The sequence below is a fragment of the Drosophila bipectinata genome, chromosome XL (assembly GCF_030179905.1).
Source record: "Drosophila bipectinata strain 14024-0381.07 chromosome XL, DbipHiC1v2, whole genome shotgun sequence".
Taxonomy (NCBI): domain Eukaryota; kingdom Metazoa; phylum Arthropoda; class Insecta; order Diptera; family Drosophilidae; genus Drosophila; species Drosophila bipectinata.
This window is the reverse complement of record NC_091734.1, coordinates 13625214-13643501: the sequence shown is the minus strand read 5'-3', so window position 1 is coordinate 13643501 and position 18288 is coordinate 13625214. Positions and strand designations below refer to the sequence as shown.

General features: G+C 42.8%; 4 protein-coding genes across 6 annotated transcripts; 2 read left to right on the top strand and 2 right to left on the bottom strand.

Annotated features, from left to right (window-relative positions):
* Positions 1-44: 44 nt before the first annotated feature.
* On the top strand, positions 45-2833 carry Traf6 (TNF-receptor-associated factor 6). 2 transcript variants are annotated; one of them, XM_017246973.3, is made up of 2 exons: positions 45-1662; positions 1742-2833. In XM_017246973.3, the coding sequence occupies exon 1, from the start codon at positions 165-167 to the stop codon at positions 1584-1586; it is 1422 nt and encodes a 473-aa protein (XP_017102462.2). In that variant the 5' UTR covers positions 45-164; the 3' UTR covers positions 1587-1662; positions 1742-2833. The 2 variants fall into 2 exon arrangements, with proteins under 2 accessions (XP_017102462.2, XP_017102461.2); XM_017246972.3 differs by having other exon boundaries at positions 45-2543; positions 2597-2833.
* A 21-nt stretch (positions 2834-2854) lies between these two features.
* Positions 2855-4558, bottom strand: LOC108129052 (zinc finger protein 91). The gene has a single exon (XM_017246974.3). It carries the CDS (start codon positions 4419-4421, stop codon positions 3021-3023), a length of 1401 nt encoding a protein of 466 aa, XP_017102463.2. The 5' UTR covers positions 4422-4558; the 3' UTR covers positions 2855-3020.
* A 530-nt stretch (positions 4559-5088) lies between these two features.
* On the top strand, positions 5089-6749 carry Gbeta5 (guanine nucleotide-binding protein subunit beta-5). The gene has a single exon (XM_017246994.3). The coding sequence runs from the start codon at positions 5299-5301 to the stop codon at positions 6373-6375; it is 1077 nt and encodes a 358-aa protein (XP_017102483.1). The 5' UTR covers positions 5089-5298; the 3' UTR covers positions 6376-6749.
* On the bottom strand, positions 6735-8458 carry LOC108129070 (zinc finger protein 664). 2 transcript variants are annotated; one of them, XM_070279667.1, is made up of 3 exons: positions 7837-8458; positions 7719-7767; positions 7498-7656 (listed from the first exon to the last, which is right to left on the bottom strand). In XM_070279667.1, the coding sequence occupies exons 1-3, from the start codon at positions 8347-8349 to the stop codon at positions 7634-7636; spliced, it is 585 nt and encodes a 194-aa protein (XP_070135768.1). In that variant the 5' UTR covers positions 8350-8458; the 3' UTR covers positions 7498-7633. The 2 variants fall into 2 exon arrangements, with proteins under 2 accessions (XP_017102482.2, XP_070135768.1); XM_017246993.3 differs by having other exon boundaries at positions 6735-7767.
* Between the last annotated feature and the right edge of the window lie 9830 nt (positions 8459-18288).

The following is an 18288-nucleotide window of genomic DNA, read 5'->3' as shown; positions in this document are numbered from 1 at the left end:
GTGGTGCTCCCCAACTTTCGGTAGGGTTGCCACGTCTGCGACGTCAGTGTTGGCTAACCTCCGTTTGTACAGCTGTTCGGAGGAGTCATAAGCAATAGAAAAAGCAATATTTTTGTCGATACATGAACTGACTAAGATAACTCGGAACTCGGAGCGGCCGGAGCATGAATCGATCAACGGGGGAGCCCAAGATAAACCAGGCCAGGCACTTGGCCCATCGCCACCACCATCCATCGGAGCAGGGTGAGCACAACCACAACAACAGGAACGAAATTATTCGCGTCGCAGGCAGCAGCAGTAGCCCCAACAGTGGGGCTGGAGCCGGAGGGTCCGGAGTCGGAGGAGGTGGCGCTTCTGCTATTCCTACTCCCCCAAAAAGCCTGGCTCTTAACCGGAATAACCACTATGCCGCCTCGGACACGTCGGGCGATCAGGAGCAGGACGAGCTGCTGGACGCCAAATACGAATGCGCCATATGCATCGACTGGCTAAAGGAGCCAATGCTGACGTCCTGTGGCCACCGCTTCTGCCACGGCTGCATCACTGACTGGCTACAGAACCACAACCAGTGCTGTCCTCTGGACAATAAACGGCTATCCGCCGACCAGGACATTTTTCCCGACAATTTTGTGCGTCGGGAGATTGAGCAGCTAAAGCACAAATGCCCCAATTCGCCGCTCGGCTGTTCGGTGGTGGCCTCGCCCATCGAGCTGCATCGCCACCTTCCCAGTTGCCCCTACCGACGCCAGCAGGAACCGGATCCGCCGGAGGAGAAGTGCCCCTTTGTCGGAATCAAGTGCGACTTTGTTGGCAGGCCTGAGACGAATCAGCTGGAGGAGCATTTGAAGGCGGACATGCCCCACCACTTGCAGCTAATGCTACAGGCCCTGCAACAAACGGCAATCGCTACCTGGCAGCCGCAGAAATCGGGCGCAAGTACCTCCGGATCGTTGGAAAACGGACAGCTGCCGCCACCCCCTCAGTACGCGAACGGAGTGGATGAGCAGATTGTGCAAACGATGTACCAGAGGATTGTGGTGCTGGAGCAAAGAACCCGGGAGCAGGAGACTCGTGTGGAGAACCTGCAGAAGCAGCTGCGCTTGGCCCGCCAACAGCAGGCGCCCGTTGATCCTCGCTACAGCAATGGCACTATAATCTGGCGCATCGAGCAGTTCGCATCGCTCGTGGCCAGATTCCGAGCAAATGCCAACAACCAGGAGTACTCACATGAGTGCTACACCTCGCCGCACGGCTACAAGTTCTGTGCCCGTCTTAATATTCAGCCTCGGAAGCCACAAGTTCTCAGCTTGCACGTCCACCTGATGCAGTCGGAGAACGACTACCATCTGGACTGGCCGTTCAAGGGGCGGATTAAGCTGTGTATGGTGCATCCCATGGATGCGTCCATGTCGCAGCACGATACCATTATGACCAAACCGGAGATACTGGCCTTTAATCAGCCGCGCGAGCCAATAAGTACGCGGGGATTCGGGTTTCTCGAGTACGCCGACATATCGAACATCATGCAGCTGGGCTTCTGCGCCGACGACCGGCTGCTCATCAAGATCGAGATAAACATTGTGTGAGGTGGCCTCCACCGTACAGAAATTTTCCAATAAACGTTGTGCGCACAGTGGGGTGAAAGGAATCCCAGGGTCTAAGGTATCATATCACATTTTAGTCATTTTGTAAGAAACAAAAGTTCGATTTAAAAAGGAATAGGTATTTTTTTTACTTCCAGAACTAGGCAAACTCATTCCATAGCTGTTCGCCGACCCTGAGATTTCTCATCGAACGAACTCGAGCTTCTACCCCAGTGAGAATCTATTACAATATGCAATGGCCAATAGCGCTGACATACATATATTTTATATAGACCTATATATAGTGTACAAGCGATTGCTAATAGTCACACATTTAGATGGCAATTTGGATACCATACCAACTAGCAACTATACCAATACTAATCGATATTATCTATTGTAGACCTAGATTTTAATAACCCAATTATTGTCTCCCCCGCCTTTTTTTTGTTTTTGTTTAGTTTTCAGGGGAAAACAGGTTATTTTTAGTAGATTTAATCGAAATCCCGCGACTTTTTCCCCTCCATCAAATTGGTCGCTTATCAGGGCATTTGAAATATCCGAAAAAAAACCCGGTGTAGAATACGTCAATTTATAGTGGAAATATTGCTGAAAATGTGGCAATTATACTGGAACCGAATGCCTCAAATTTATAATTCGGCCTCCAATAATCTTATACTTTTACATTCCCCCCCATTTCGATTGATTTCAATTATTTGTAAACTGAATACGTCCATTTGATACTTGTCAATATTTTAAGAAAATCTAGTTTCCACTAATTTGAGATTCAGATCACATGATTTGGAAAAGGATTACAGGGACTGTAGTTTCCTGATTTCGATGTGGCAACTATATTGACTGATTTGAAAGGCACAACCACTATGTTTTTCGAGCAGCATCCAGAACGTTTTTTTCTGCAAACTCCATATCTGCCAAATTAGTTTGGAATGGATTAAGGCTGTATGTATTATTTTAAAACCAAGCTTAAACTTATCTATCCATACTATATTAAGCATTAAGAATCAAGAACCATGGTCTCGCCAGGGTTGGGCCATCTCCGCCCTGGGGATCCACAATAAAGGACACTTTTTGTACCGACAATGGATAGTTTTTATTGTTCATGGCTTCAACAAGCAAGGTCCACCCTCAACTCTGCATAGTTTCGTCATAAGCCGTGGGGCGCGAAGCAAGACTGCATCCGCAAAGGCCGCCCGGCCGTGGGAGCAGCTCCCGGGCTGCCCTTTCCCCCACTGATGTAGAATTCGGAATGGAATTAATTTTGTAATTCAATACAAATTAAAATTATATTTAATTGCATAAAAAAATGCAAGTTCTGTTTTACATTTGAACGTTTTTTGTCTGTAATACATATGTACGAATCTCTTATAAATTTCTATAAATTCTTATGCAATAAAAGTGGGATGTCTGAAGCTAAAACTAGAGCTGCCATGAAACTTCTTCAGGAGTTGTGTCCACCTGCTCCTCTCCTTCATCATCATCTATGGCGAGGGTAATTGTAGTAGGCGTGGCAGGAAAGCCACTGGTAAGCGGTGTATGGCCATTCGGATGGATTACCTCCACAAGCTCCACAGAGTTAACTGGAGTCAAGAGCGGTTTCACTGTCCCCTTGATCCTGGCCGGGTCGTGACTTCGCATGTGGGCATTAAGACCGCCGGACTGAGCAAACGTCTTGCCGCACAGCTTGCAGACGTATTTACGTTGCTCCGAGTGAAGTAGCTTGTGCACGCGGAGGGCTTTTTTGCGCTGAAACGTGGAACCACAGACGTCGCAGGCAAAGGGACGCAAATTCGTGTGAGACACTGCGTGAACATTGAGGTCGTGGAAGCTATAGAACGCCTTGCCGCAGACATCGCACTTGGCTGGCCGTTCGCCAGTGTGGCGGCGCATGTGGGCAGTGAGCACACCCCGATCCCGACAAGGACGCCCGCACACCTCACAGATGCAGGGCATTCGGCCCGTGTGACAGATGCTATGCGACGACAGTTCCTTCTGCGTGTAAAACGTAGCGTCACATTCAGGGCACTTGTACGGCTTAATGCCGCTGTGCCGCTGGCGGTGGCGCATCATGTTACCGGACTGGGTGAAAGGCTTGCCGCATATGTCACAGAATATTCCTGTATGCTTCCACCGGTGGCCCCTCAGATCCCGTTCCGTGCGAAAAGTTTGGTGGCAGGCCTCCTCGTGGCATTTGTACACTTTTGCGGGACCCTTTCGCCTTCTGGGCTTTTCAGGGGTGCCTCCAGGTACGTTTTTTTCTATGGCGGATAAGCTATGCTTCTGACGGCGGTGACTCTGAAGACTGCGCTTGCTGTTGTAGGCCCTGTCGCACTGATCACACTGGAAGAGCATATCTTTGGGGGCACCGCCAACATCTTCGTCTTCAGAATCCTCTTTATCTAAATGTTCCTCTTCAGCTTCTAACCACTCTATGTCCATTTCCAATTCAAGCGGCTTTTCGGAATTATCCACCAGGGTATTCTTCATTGCCGCCACCCTTTTGGGGCGCTGTCTGCGGGAAGTTTGGTCCAGCTGCTCGTCTAGTTCCTCCTGATTTTTAAGATCACTCTCCACTTCCATGGTATCCTGAGCGATAGGATCGTACTCTATCCTTGTCGTTGCTTTTTCATCATCATCAACAGACTCAATTCTACTGAGGTGTTCCATACGAAAGTGTACAGGAAAACTCTCCAGCTCCAGGCGCTTCCCGCACAGGGAGCAGCAGACATCGTAGCTAGCTGGGCCGTTGCACAGGACTTCGCCACACCGAAAATTATGGTACACTCCGGATAAGTCCAGCGGCGGTTGCAACTTAATCATGGTGACGCAGTTCCTGGTCTGGATAATCTAGCTCTGGTGAAGTAGGTCGCCCATAGATATCGCTTTCCAAGATTACAATTCAAAACAATATTTGGGAATTCATATTGAAATCAGCTGATCCATTAGTGCTGTTTAATATCTAACAAAATTTGTTTTTAAATTTTGTAGCACCTTTAGCAACACTTAATTATCGATAAGGCGGGAGCTTTCTTATCGATAAGAGATTTTTTTTTCCATACCTAACTTTTATTCTCTTCTTTTCAGAATTTAAACGCCATAATGCTCATTTTTATATTTTTTTGGCCGATGTTTAAACTATATACCTTTCCAATAGGTCAGGGAAGTAATATTCCCCTCTCAGAAGTAATCTTCTCAATCGTAACCTGGCCAAAAAATGTTTGAACCTTTCGTAATTTTTTAATGGGTATAAAACATGAAACAAATAAGAACATGATGGTGTTTTTAGCCGAAAATGTACCTTTTTTTGCTTTGATCTTTGAAAATGTATTCCTTTTTTGAATCGGTTACGACATGGTAAAAAACTGCATGGAAAAATGTGCATAACTTTGCTAATAATTGGCAGGGATCTTGAAACCACGGAGGGATTTTTAAATTAAAACTTAAAAAAAATAGACCAATGTATTAAACAACAAAACCGAAAGTTGACAACATTACATTGTCCTTGCGACAAATTTTTCCGCCACCGTTAAAAGCTACCAAAAGCTTTCAACACTGGCGCGCACCGTTGTGTATTCATATTTTCCACCCGATTCGCGTATACAGTTTTTTCAGCTGCTGCTCATTGATTTTTCGTTAATCGTGAATCTTGACAAGGAAACAAATCCATTCAGCACAGAATCCATTCGGCTCCGCAAAGATGTCGGAGAGCGCAGTGCCAGCGAGCAACGCCAGCGGCAATGCCAGCGAGAAAATGGCCAGCCTGGTGCGGGAGGCGGAAAACCTGAAGGGAAAGCTGGAGGAGGAACGCCAAAAGTTGAACGACGTTAACTTGGCTAACATTGCGGAGCGCCTGGAACAGATTGCCTATGTAAACATTAAGCCTCGCAAGGTGCTTAAAGGACACCAGGCGAAGGTCCTGTGCACCGACTGGAGTCCCGACAAGCGCCACATTATCTCCTCCTCGCAGGACGGACGCCTGATAATCTGGGATGCGTTTACTACGAACAAGGAACACGCCGTGACCATGCCCACTACCTGGATCATGGCCTGTGCCTATGCCCCTTCAGGGAACTTCGTAGCCTGCGGCGGACTTGACAACAAGGTTACCGTGTACCCAATCACCTCAGACGAGGAAATGGCCGCCAAGAAGCGCACTGTAGGCACTCACACTAGCTACATGTCGTGCTGCATTTATCCGAACTCGGATCAGCAAATCCTCACTGGCAGCGGCGATTCCACTTGTGCCCTATGGGACGTAGAGTCTGGCCAGCTACTCCAAAGTTTCCACGGTCACTCAGGCGATGTTATGGCCATCGATCTGGCCCCAAACGAGACGGGCAACACCTTCGTCTCTGGCAGCTGCGACCGCATGGCCTTTATCTGGGACATGCGCTCTGGACATGTGGTTCAATCCTTTGAGGGGCACCAGTCAGACGTGAACAGCGTAAAGTTCCACCCTTGCGGAGATGCGATTGCTACTGGATCGGACGACAGCAGTTGTCGGCTGTACGACATGCGGGCAGATCGAGAGGTTGCCGTCTTCGCCAAGGAGAGCATTATCTTTGGAGTCAACTCGGTCGATTTTTCGGTCAGTGGACGTCTCTTGTTCGCCGGCTATAACGATTACACCGTAAACCTATGGGACACCCTTAAGTCGGAGCGCGTCTGCCTGCTGTACGGACACGAGAACAAGGTCTCCTGCGTCCAGGTCTCGCCCGACGGTACCGCCCTGTCAACCGGCAGCTGGGACTACACCATCCGGGTCTGGGCCTAAGTTAATAATATTGTTATCGCTTGTTTTTTTGTTTCAAGCCGAGCTCTAGTCATTTTTTTTTATTAATAGATAATGGAATCGTGTATTAGGTGTACGGAATCAGAACGGGGACTACCTGCAGTGTACTAGGAGGATGGGGACACTTCATCTGGTTACTCCAAATGATCACTTTCAAGAATCTAGCAAATCATTTGCCCACGATCCATGTGGGTAGTCCTCATTCTTGATCCAGGACACCGCAGTGTTATGATTATTACCAACTGCCGTACAATACGGAACCGATAAACAAAATATATCTGTGTAACTAAAGTGTAACCATTATGCGTATAGTTATAAGTTCCTGTTCGAAATAAATGTTGAGCTATACAAAGAAATAGTTTGAGGTATTTTTCCTACAACTTGGTAGGAAATATATATTTAATTCGCAATCGAAACTTGGGTAATTCCTTTTCCTTATAACCTCAATGTTATATGTATGTCTTGTCTATCCTTAAAAACTAGTTTACACAGTAAATCTCTTGTTCCTAGATGTTTTTCAGAGTAACATAATATTATTACTAAGCTTACTTAAGATTCTTTGCACAAATGTAACATATAATACTTTGTTAAATAAGGAGTGGGAAATGATAAATTTCAGAGAGAGAAGAGCATCTCCACGGAACCCGCCTCACCGCCCAACTCGACCGTATTTTGGGCTTGCAGCTTGTGGGCTCGCATGTGAGCGGAGAGACCGGCAGCCTGGGCATATGCGTTTCCACAAACTTTGCACTTGAACTTCTTAATTCCCAGATGCAGATGCTTGTGATGGTAAAGAGCCTTGGGGCGTGAGAATGCCGCTTCGCATTTGTCGCACTTAAAGGGTTTCTCTGTCGAGTGCATGGCCTGGTGCTCGTTCAACAGTGACTTGGAGGCGAAGCAACGGGAGCAGGTCTGACACGCAAAAGGCTTTTCGCCTGTATGCGTCCGGCGGTGTACTATCAGTGCCTCTCGGTATCGAGATCTATAACCGCATAGTTCGCACACGAAGTTTCGCTCATTGCTGTGGACGCGTCGATGGGAGTTGAGATTGTGTTGATTTACGAAGGCCTTGCCACAGTTTTCATAATCGCATTTAAACTGCCGGACGCCCGAATGACCCTGCATGTGACGGAGAAGGGAGCGAGTGCTCTTGAACACTTTGGCGCATATTTGACATTCGAATTCGGTGTGCTCCTTACGTTGGTGTTGCTCCAGGGCTCGGTCCACATCAAAGGTGGCTTCACAAACATCGCATTTGAAGGCCTGTGGGTGCGGATGACTCATCCGGAGATGTGTGTTCAGGTACTTCTGGGTTGTGTACTTACGATCGCAGTGCGGGCAATTGTAATCCTTTGGTTGACGTTTCTTCGTTTTCTATGGGTGTCGAAAGGGAAGCTTGAAAAATGAAACAGCACATAGTCCCAAGGATGGAAATATATGTACCTTAAAAACCGACTGCGGTAAGTCCTGCTCCTCTTCGTGTAGTTGCTCTAAAGAATAGCTGAAGATATTTTCGTCCTCAAAATTGCTAGATAAACTTTCAGAGTGCGGCGAGAGGCTTTCCATTTGATCCCAAAGCACATGGGTAGTTTCTTCATCCTCCTCCGACTTTTTTTCATCTACGGCCATTATACGCATAGGATTACCCTCTTCAAGCTCAGGTCCTTCCTCGCCACCGGACAAATACTCCTGCATCTCAGTCTTGGTAATGATTAGGTTTTCCTGCCGAGCAGCAGTGACCATTTCTGTGAGCGGTCTACCTTGGGAATCAAAGTGAACGTTCCGAATGTGCCGGGCGAAGTCCTCGAAAGCAAAGTGTTTCATTTCGCAGAGCAGGCACATGAGCTGGAAACTGTTGGCTTCTTGCTCATAGAAGATTACGCCGCATTTGGGTTGCAGCTGCTGCTGCGCGTGCAACCGGCCAAAGTCAACATTCGCCAAGCAGTGCCTTAGCATCCTGGTAAAAGATTCTATTCCCCAATAGCTCTGGCTAATTGTTTTTAGAGAAACCGAACTAAATCCAACTAGTAAACATTTCAGCCTCTAATTTAGTGCGATAACTAGTTAATCGAAAAACAGTGCTGGAAAACGACGCAAATAAATCAGATGTTTATAGCCACGATTATATATTTTACACTACGAACAAAATTCCGATACCCATTATTTAGATAGCCATAGCTTAGTAAGCAATTTAGTAATCAGCGAACCCAAAAGCGACTTTCGTCATTCAAAACATTGCTTAAATATCGTTATTTGATTTTTCGAATTTTTTCCCCTACAAAATTGTGCGTTTTCCCAATTTCCCCACTTTTGCTCCTTCCGATGGCCATAGCTCTGACCATTTGTATCCAATCAGTAAATAAAGTACCATTTAGTAATCAGCGAACGCAGAAGCGACTTTCCTCATTCAAAACATTGCCTAAATATCGTTTTTTAATCTCGGTAATTTTCCAACCGATCAGGAAGCAAAGTACCATTTCTGAATCAGGACCTTATTTTCCTTCGAACTTCATTATAGAATCCTCGTAAAATCCTGATCCACATCGTAAATGGCGAAGCTGATCCTTTTCTAAAATATGATAGAATTCCAGAATCCTTTGATGCAGATCGAAGGATTTTTATGTCCTGATTCCAAAATTATATTCCATTCTAAAATCGGTTTAAAAAAGTCCGAGATATAAGCAAACCAATATATAGAAATAAATTTCGAAGCCAAATTTCATTACCATTCGATCTTAACTTGACCAAAACCAGATTTTGTTAGCCAAATTGACGGGCCGTATTTTTCTGCATTTTATGACATCCCACAATGCGGGCTTAGATGCCAATTGGCCGAGTTATTCACAAAAAACAGTCACGGATCGAACTTGGAACTTTTCAAAAAGCTTGGGCGGGCGGAAACTTTTTTGAATTTGAATTTAAATAAAACGGATCGTATGATGGCGCGGGCGGGAAACTTATTTTTTGAATTTGAATTTGAATATAACGGATTTCCTTCAACTTACAATCCAAATATGTCCCACATAGGATCCACACAGGTCCCACATAAGTTCCACATAGGATCCACATACCACCAAAGGTACGAACCGGTTCAGCCAAGACACCAACCAGTGGATCAAAGCTCAACCCGTGACGTCACGGACTTTCGAGGCTGAAAATTTTTAAGTTTCCGGCCGCTACCAGGCGCGGAGTACCAGGCGAACAGAAACAGGTAGTAGGTGGATTCCATTTTTTGAAACAGTTTTTTGTGAATAACTCGGCCATTTGGCATCTAAGCCCGGATTGTGGGATGTCATATAATGCAGAAAAATACGGCCCATCTAACTGGCCAACAAAATCTGGTATTGGCCAAGTTAACACGGAGTGGTAAAGAAATTTGGCTTAGAAATATATTTCTATAAATGGATTTGCTTATATGTCGGGACTTTTCCAACCGATCTTAAAATGGAATATAATTTTGGAATCAGGACATGAACATCCTTCGATCTGCATCAAAGGATTTTCGAAATCCAACAACAAAATGTCGAGCGAAAATCATATTTAAGGAAAGGATCAGTATCGCCATTTCAGGATTTCATGAGGATCATTTGATGCAGTTCAAAGGACATTAAGGTCCTGATTTAGGAATGGTACTTTGCTTCCCGATCGGATGGAAAATCACCGAGATTAAAAAACGATATTTAGGCAATGTTTTGAATGGGGAAAGTCGCTTCTGGGTTTGCTGATTACTAAATGGTACTTTATATCCTGATCGGATACAAATTGGCAGAGCTATGGCCATCCGAAGGAGCAAAAGTGGGAAAATCGGGAAAACCCACAATTTTGTAAGCGTACTCCTAGGAAAAAATTCGAAAAATTAAAAAACGATATTTAGGCAATGTTTTGAATGGGGAAAGTTGCTTTTGAGTTCGCTGATTACTAAATGGTACTTTATATCCTGATCGGATACAAATTGGAAGATCTATGGCCATCCGGAGGAGCAAAAGTGGGAAAATCGAGAAAACCCACAATTTTGCGAGGGTACCCCTAGGAAAAAATTCGAAAAATTAAAAAACGATATTAAGGCAATGTTTTGAATGGGGAAAGTTGCTTTTGAGTTCGCTGATTACTAAATGGTACTTTATATCCTGATCGGATACAAATTGGCAGAGCTATGGCCATCCGAAGGAGCAAAAGTGGGAAAATCGAGAAAACCCACAATTTTGCGAGGGTACCCCTAGGAAAAAATTCGAAAAATTAAAAAACGCTGATTACTAAATGGTACTTTATATCCTGATCGGATACAAATTGGCAGAGCTATGGCCATCCGGAGGAGCAAAAGTGGGAAAATCGGGAAAACCCACAATTTTGCGAGGGTACCCCTAGGAAAAAATTCGAAAAATTAAAAAACGATATTTAGGCAATGTTTTGAATGGGGAAAGTTGCTTTTGAGTTCGCTGATTACTAAATGGTACTTTATATCCTGATCGGATACAAATTGGAAGATCTATGGCCATCCGGAGGAGCAAAAGTGGGAAAATCGGGAAAACCCACAATTTTGCGAGGGTACCCCTAGGAAAAAATTCGAAAAATTAAAAAACGATATTTAGGCAATGTTTTGAATGGGGAAAGTTGCTTTTGAGTTCGCTGATTACTAAATGGTACTTTATATCCTGATCGGATACAAATTGGCAGAGCTATGGCCATCCGAAGGAGCAAAAGTGGGAAAATCGGGAAAACCACAATTTTGCGAGGGTACCCCTAGGAAAAAATTCGAAAAATTAAAAAACGATATTTAGGCAATGTTTTGAATGGGGAAAGTTGCTTTTGAGTTCGCTGATTACTAAATGGTACTTTATATCCTGATCGGAAACAAATTGGCAGAGCTATGGCCATCCGAAGGAGCAAAAGTGGGAAAATCGAGAAAACCCACAATTTTGCGAGGGTACCCCTAGGAAAAAATTCGAAAAATTAAAAAACGATATTAAGGCAATGTTTTGAATGGGGAAAGTCGCTTCTGGGTTTGCTGATTACTAAATGGTACTTTATATCCTGATCGGATACAAATTGGCAGAGCTATGGCCATCCGAAGGAGCAAAAGTGGGAAAATCGGGAAAACCCACAATTTTGCGTGGGTACCCCTAGGAAAAAATTCGAAAAATTAAAAAACGATATTTAGGCAATGTTTTGAATGGGGAAAGTTGCTTTTGAGTTCGCTGATTACTAAATGGTACTTTATATCCTGATCGGATACAAATTGGAAGATCTATGGCCATCCGGAGGAGCAAAAGTGGGAAAATCGGGAAAACCCACAATTTTGCGAGGGTACCCCTAGGAAAAAATTCGAAAAATTAAAAAACGATATTTAGGCAATGTTTTGAATGGGGAAAGTTGCTTTTGAGTTCGCTGATTACTAAATGGTACTTTATATCCTGATCGGATACAAATTGGCAGAGCTATGGCCATCCGAAGGAGCAAAAGTGGGAAAATCGGGAAAACCCACAATTTTGCGAGGGTACCCCTAGGAAAAAATTCGAAAAATTAAAAAACGATATTTAGGCAATGTTTTGAATGGGGAAAGTCGCTTCTGGGTTTGCTGATTACTAAATGGTACTTTATATCCTGATCGGATACAAATTGGCAGAGCTATGGCCATCCGAAGGAGCAAAAGTGGGAAAATCGGGAAAACCCACAATTTTGCGTGGGTACCCCTAGGAAAAAATTCGAAAAATTAAAAAACGATATTAAGGCAATGTTTTGAATGGGGAAAGTTGCTTTTGAGTTCGCTGATTACTAAATGGTACTTTATATCCTGATCGGATACAAATTGGCAGAGCTATGGCCATCCGAAGGAGCAAAAGTGGGAAAATCGGGAAAACCCACAATTTTGTAAGCGTACTCCTAGGAAAAAATTCGAAAAATTAAAAAACGATATTTAGGCAATGTTTTGAATGGGGAAAGTTGCTTTTGAGTTCGCTGATTACTAAATGGTACTTTATATCCTGATCGGATACAAATTGGCAGAGCTATGGCCATCCGAAGGAGCAAAAGTGGGAAAATCGGGAAAACCCACAATTTTGCGAGGGTACCCCTAGGAAAAAATTCGAAAAATTAAAAAACGATATTAAGGCAATGTTTTGAATGGGGAAAGTTGCTTTTGAGTTCGCTGATTACTAAATGGTACTTTATATCCTGATCGGATACAAATTGGAAGATCTATGGCCATCCGGAGGAGCAAAAGTGGGAAAATCGGGAAAACCCACAATTTTGCGAGGGTACCCCTAGGAAAAAATTCGAAAAATTAAAAAACGATATTAAGGCAATGTTTTGAATGGGGAAAGTTGCTTTTGAGTTCGCTGATTACTAAATGGTACTTTATATCCTGATCGGATACAAATTGGAAGATCTATGGCCATCCGGAGGAGCAAAAGTGGGAAAATCGGGAAAACCCACAATTTTGCGAGGGTACCCCTAGGAAAAAATTCGAAAAATTAAAAAACGATATTTAGGCAATGTTTTGAATGGGGAAAGTCGCTTCTGGGTTTGCTGATTACTAAATGTTACTTTATATCCTGATCGGATACAAATTGGCAGAGCTATGGCCATCCGGAGGAGCAAAAGTGGGAAAATCGGGAAAACCCACAATTTTGCGAGGGTACCCCTAGGAAAAAATTCGAAAAATTAAAAAACGATATTAAGGCAATGTTTTGAATGGGGAAAGTTGCTTTTGAGTTCGCTGATTACTAAATGGTACTTTATATCCTGATCGGATACAAGTTGGCAGAGCTATGGCCATCCGAAGGAGCAAAAGTGGGAAAATCGGGAAAACCCACAATTTTGCGAGGGTACCCCTAGGAAAAAATTCAAAAAAATTAAAAAACGATATTTAGGCAATGTTTTGAATGGAGAAAGTCGCTTCTGGGTTCGCTGATTACTAAATGTTACTTTATATCCTGATCGGATACAAATTGGCAGAGCTATGGCCATCCGGAGGAGCAAAAGTGGGAAAATCGGGAAAACCCACAATTTTGCGAGGGTACCCCTAGGAAAAAATTCGAAAAATTAAAAAACGATATTTAGGCAATGTTTTGAATGGGGAAAGTTGCTTTTGAGTTCGCTGATTACTAAATGGTACTTTATATCCTGATCGGATACAAATTGGCAGAGCTATGGCCATCCGAAGGAGCAAAAGTGGGAAAATCGGGAAAACCCACAATTTTGCGAGGGTACCCCTAGGAAAAAATTCGAAAAATTAAAAAACGATATTTAGGCAATGTTTTGAATGGGGAAAGTCGCTTCTGGGTTTGCTGATTACTAAATGGTACTTTATATCCTGATCGGATACAAATTGGCAGAGCTATGGCCATCCGAAGGAGCAAAAGTGGGAAAATCGGGAAAACCCACAATTTTGCGTGGGTACCCCTAGGAAAAAATTCGAAAAATTAAAAAACGATATTAAGGCAATGTTTTGAATGGGGAAAGTTGCTTTTGAGTTCGCTGATTACTAAATGGTACTTTATATCCTGATCGGATACAAATTGGCAGAGCTATGGCCATCCGAAGGAGCAAAAGTGGGAAAATCGGGAAAACCCACAATTTTGCGAGGGTACCCCTAGGAAAAAATTCGAAAAATTAAAAAACGATATTAAGGCAATGTTTTGAATGGGGAAAGTTGCTTTTGAGTTCGCTGATTACTAAATGGTACTTTATATCCTGATCGGATACAAATTGGAAGATCTATGGCCATCCGGAGGAGCAAAAGTGGGAAAATCGGGAAAACCCACAATTTTGCGAGGGTACCCCTAGGAAAAAATTCAAAAAATTAAAAAACGATATTTAGGCAATGTTTTGAATGGGGAAAGTTGCTTCTGGGTTCGCTGATTACTAAATGTTACTTTATATCCTGCTCGGATACAAGTTGGCAGAGCTATGGCCATCCGAAGGAGCAAAAGTGGGAAAATCGGGAAAACCCACAATTTTGCGAGGGTACCCCTAGGAAAAAATTCAAAAAAATTAAAAAACGATATTTAGGCAATGTTTTGAATGGAGAAAGTCGCTTCTGGGTTCGCTGATTACTAAATGTTACTTTATATCCTGATCGGATACAAATTGGCAGAGCTATGGCCATCCGGAGGAGCAAAAGTGGGAAAATCGGGAAAACCCACAATTTTGCGAGGGTACCCCTAGGAAAAAATTCGAAAAATTAAAAAACGATATTAAGGCAATGTTTTGAATGGGGAAAGTTGCTTTTGAGTTCGCTGATTACTAAATGGTACTTTATATCCTGATCGGATACAAATTGGCAGAGCTATGGCCATCCGAAGGAGCAAAAGTGGGAAAATCGAGAAAACCCACAATTTTGCGAGTGTACCCCTAGGAAAAAATTCGAAAAATTAAAAAACGATATTAAGGCAATGTTTTGAATGGGGAAAGTTGCTTTTGAGTTCGCTGATTACTAAATGGTACTTTATATCCTGATCGGATACAAATTGGCAGAGCTATGGCCATCCGAAGGAGCAAAAGTGGGAAAATCGAGAAAACCCACAATTTTGCGAGTGTACCCCTAGGAAAAAATTCGAAAAATTAAAAAACGATATTTAGGCAATGTTTTGAATGGGGAAAGTTGCTTTTGAGTTCGCTGATTACTAAATGGTACTTTATATCCTGATCGGATACAAATTGGAAGATCTATGGCCATCCGGAGGAGCAAAAGTGGGAAAATCGGAAAAACCCACAATTTTGCAAGGGTACCCCTAGGAAAAAATTCGAAAAATTAAAAAACGATATTTAGGCAATGTTTTGAATGGGGAAAGTCGCTTCTGGGTTTGCTGATTACTAAATGGTACTTTATATCCTGATCGGATACAAATTGGCAGAGCTATGGCCATCCGAAGGAGCAAAAGTGGGAAAATCGGGAAAACCCACAATTTTGTATTAAACCCACAATAGGAAAAATTAAAAAACGATATTAAGGCAATGTTTTGAATGGGGAAAGTTGCTTTTGAGTTCGCTGATTACTAAATGGTACTTTATTTCCTGATCGGATACAAATTGGCAGAGCTATGGCCATCCGGAGGAGCAAAAGTGGGAAAATCGGGAAAACCCACAATTTTGCGAGGGTACCCCTAGGAAAAAATTCGAAAAATTAAAAAACGATATTTAGGCAATGTTTTGAATGGGGAAAGTCGCTTCTGGGTTTGCTGATTACTAAATGGTACTTTATATCCTGATCGGATACAAATTGGAAGATCTATTGCCATCCGGAGGAGCAAAAGTGGGAAAATCGGGAAAACCCACAATTTTGCGAGGGTACCCCTAGGAAAAAATTCGAAAAATAAAAAAACGATATTTAGGCAATGTTTTGAATGGGGAAAGTTGCTTTTGAGTTCGCTGATTACTAAATGGTACTTTATATCCTGATCGGATACAAATTGGCAGAGCTATGGCCATCCGAAGGAGCAAAAGTGGGAAAATCGGGAAAACCCACAATTTTGCGAGGGTACCCCTAGGAAAAAATTCGAAAAATTAAAAAACGATATTTAGGCAATGTTTTGAATGGGGAAAGTTGCTTTTGAGTTCGCTGATTACTAAATGGTACTTTATATCCTGATCGGATACAAATTGGCAGAGCTATGGCCATCCGAAGGAGCAAAAGTGGGAAAATCGGGAAAACCCACAATTTTGCGAGGGTACCCCTAGGAAAAAATTCGAAAAATTAAAAAACGATATTTAGGCAATGTTTTGAATGGGGAAAGTCGCTTCTGGGTTTGCTGATTACTAAATGGTACTTTATATCCTGATCGGATACAAATGGCAGAGCTATGGCCATCCGAAGGAGCAAAAGTGGGAAAATCGAGAAAACCCACAATTTTGCGAGGGTACCCCTAGGAAAAAATTCGAAAAATTAAAAAAAACGATATTTAGGCAATGTTTTGAATGGGGAAAGTTGCTTTTGAGTTCGCTGATTACTAAATGGTACTTTATATCCTGATCGGATACAAATTGGCAGAGCTATGGCCATCCGAAGGAGCAAAAGTGGGAAAATCGGGAAAACCCACAATTTTGCGAGGGTACCCCTAGGAAAAAATTCGAAAAATTAAAAAACGCTGATTACTAAATGGTACTTTATATCCTGATCGGATACAAATTGGCAGAGCTATGGCCATCCGGAGGAGCAAAAGTGGGAAAATCGGGAAAACCCACAATTTTGCGAGGGTACCCCTAGGAAAAAATTCGAAAAATTAAAAAACGATATTTAGGCAATGTTTTGAATGGGGAAAGTTGCTTTTGAGTTCGCTGATTACTAAATGGTACTTTATATCCTGATCGGATACAAATTGGCAGAGCTATGGCCATCCGAAGGAGCAAAAGTGGGAAAATCGGGAAAACCCACAATTTTGCGAGGGTACCCCTAGGAAAAAATTCGAAAAATTAAAAAACGATATTTAGGCAATGTTTTGAATGGGGAAAGTTGCTTTTGAGTTCGCTGATTACTAAATGGTACTTTATATCCTGATCGGATACAAATTGGCAGAGCTATGGCCATCCGAAGGAGCAAAAGTGGGAAAATCGGGAAAACCCACAATTTTGCGAGGGTACCCCTAGGAAAAAATTCGAAAAATTAAAAAACGATATTTAGGCAATGTTTTGAATGGGGAAAGTCGCTTCTGGGTTTGCTGATTACTAAATGGTACTTTATATCCTGATCGGATACAAATTGGCAGAGCTATGGCCATCCGAAGGAGCAAAAGTGGGAAAATCGAGAAAACCCACAATTTTGCAAGGGTACCCCTAGGAAAAAATTCGAAAAATTAAAAAACGATATTTAGGCAATGTTTTGAATGGGGAAAGTTGCTTTTGAGTTCGCTGATTACTAAATGGTACTTTATATCCTGATCGGATACAAATTGGCAGAGCTATGGCCATCCGAAGGAGCAAAAGTGGGAAAATCGGGAAAACCCACAATTTTGCGAGGGTACCCCTAGGAAAAAATTCGAAAAATTAAAAAACGATATTTAGGCAATGTTTTGAATGGGGAAAGTCGCTTCTGGGTTTGCTGATTACTAAATGGTACTTTATATCCTGATCGGATACAAATTGGCAGAGCTATGGCCATCCGAAGGAGCAAAAGTGGGAAAATCGGGAAAACCCACAATTTTGCGAGGGTACCCCTAGGAAAAAATTCGAAAAATTAAAAAACGATATTTAGGCAATGTTTTGAATGGGGAAAGTTGCTTTTGAGTTCGCTGATTACTAAATGGTACTTTATATCCTGATCGGATACAAATTGGCAGAGCTATGGCCATCCGAAGGAGCAAAAGTGGGAAAATCGAGAAAACCCACAATTTTGCGAGGGTACCCCTAGGAAAAAATTCGAAAAATTAAAAAACGATATTTAGGCAATGTTTTGAATGGGGAAAGTTGCTTTTGAGTTCGCTGATTACTAAATGGTACTTTATATCCTGATCGGATACAAATTGGCAGAGCTATGGCCATCCGAAGGAGCAAAAGTGGGAAAATCGGGAAAACCCACAATTTTGCGAGGGTACCCCTAGGAAAAAATTCGAAAAATTAAAAAACGATATTTAGGCAATGTTTTGAATGGGGAAAGTTGCTTTTGAGTTCGCTGATTACTAAATGGTACTTTATATCCTGATCGGATACAAATTGGCAGAGCTATGGCCATCCGAAGGAGCAAAAGTGGGAAAATCGGGAAAACCCACAATTTTGCGAGGGTACCCCTAGGAAAAAATTCGAAAAATTAAAAAACGATATTTAGGCAATGTTTTGAATGGGGAAAGTTGCTTTTGAGTTCGCTGATTACTAAATGGTACTTTATATCCTGATCGGATACAAATTGGCAGAGCTATGGCCATCCGAAGGAGCAAAAGTGGGAAAATCGGGAAAACCCACAAT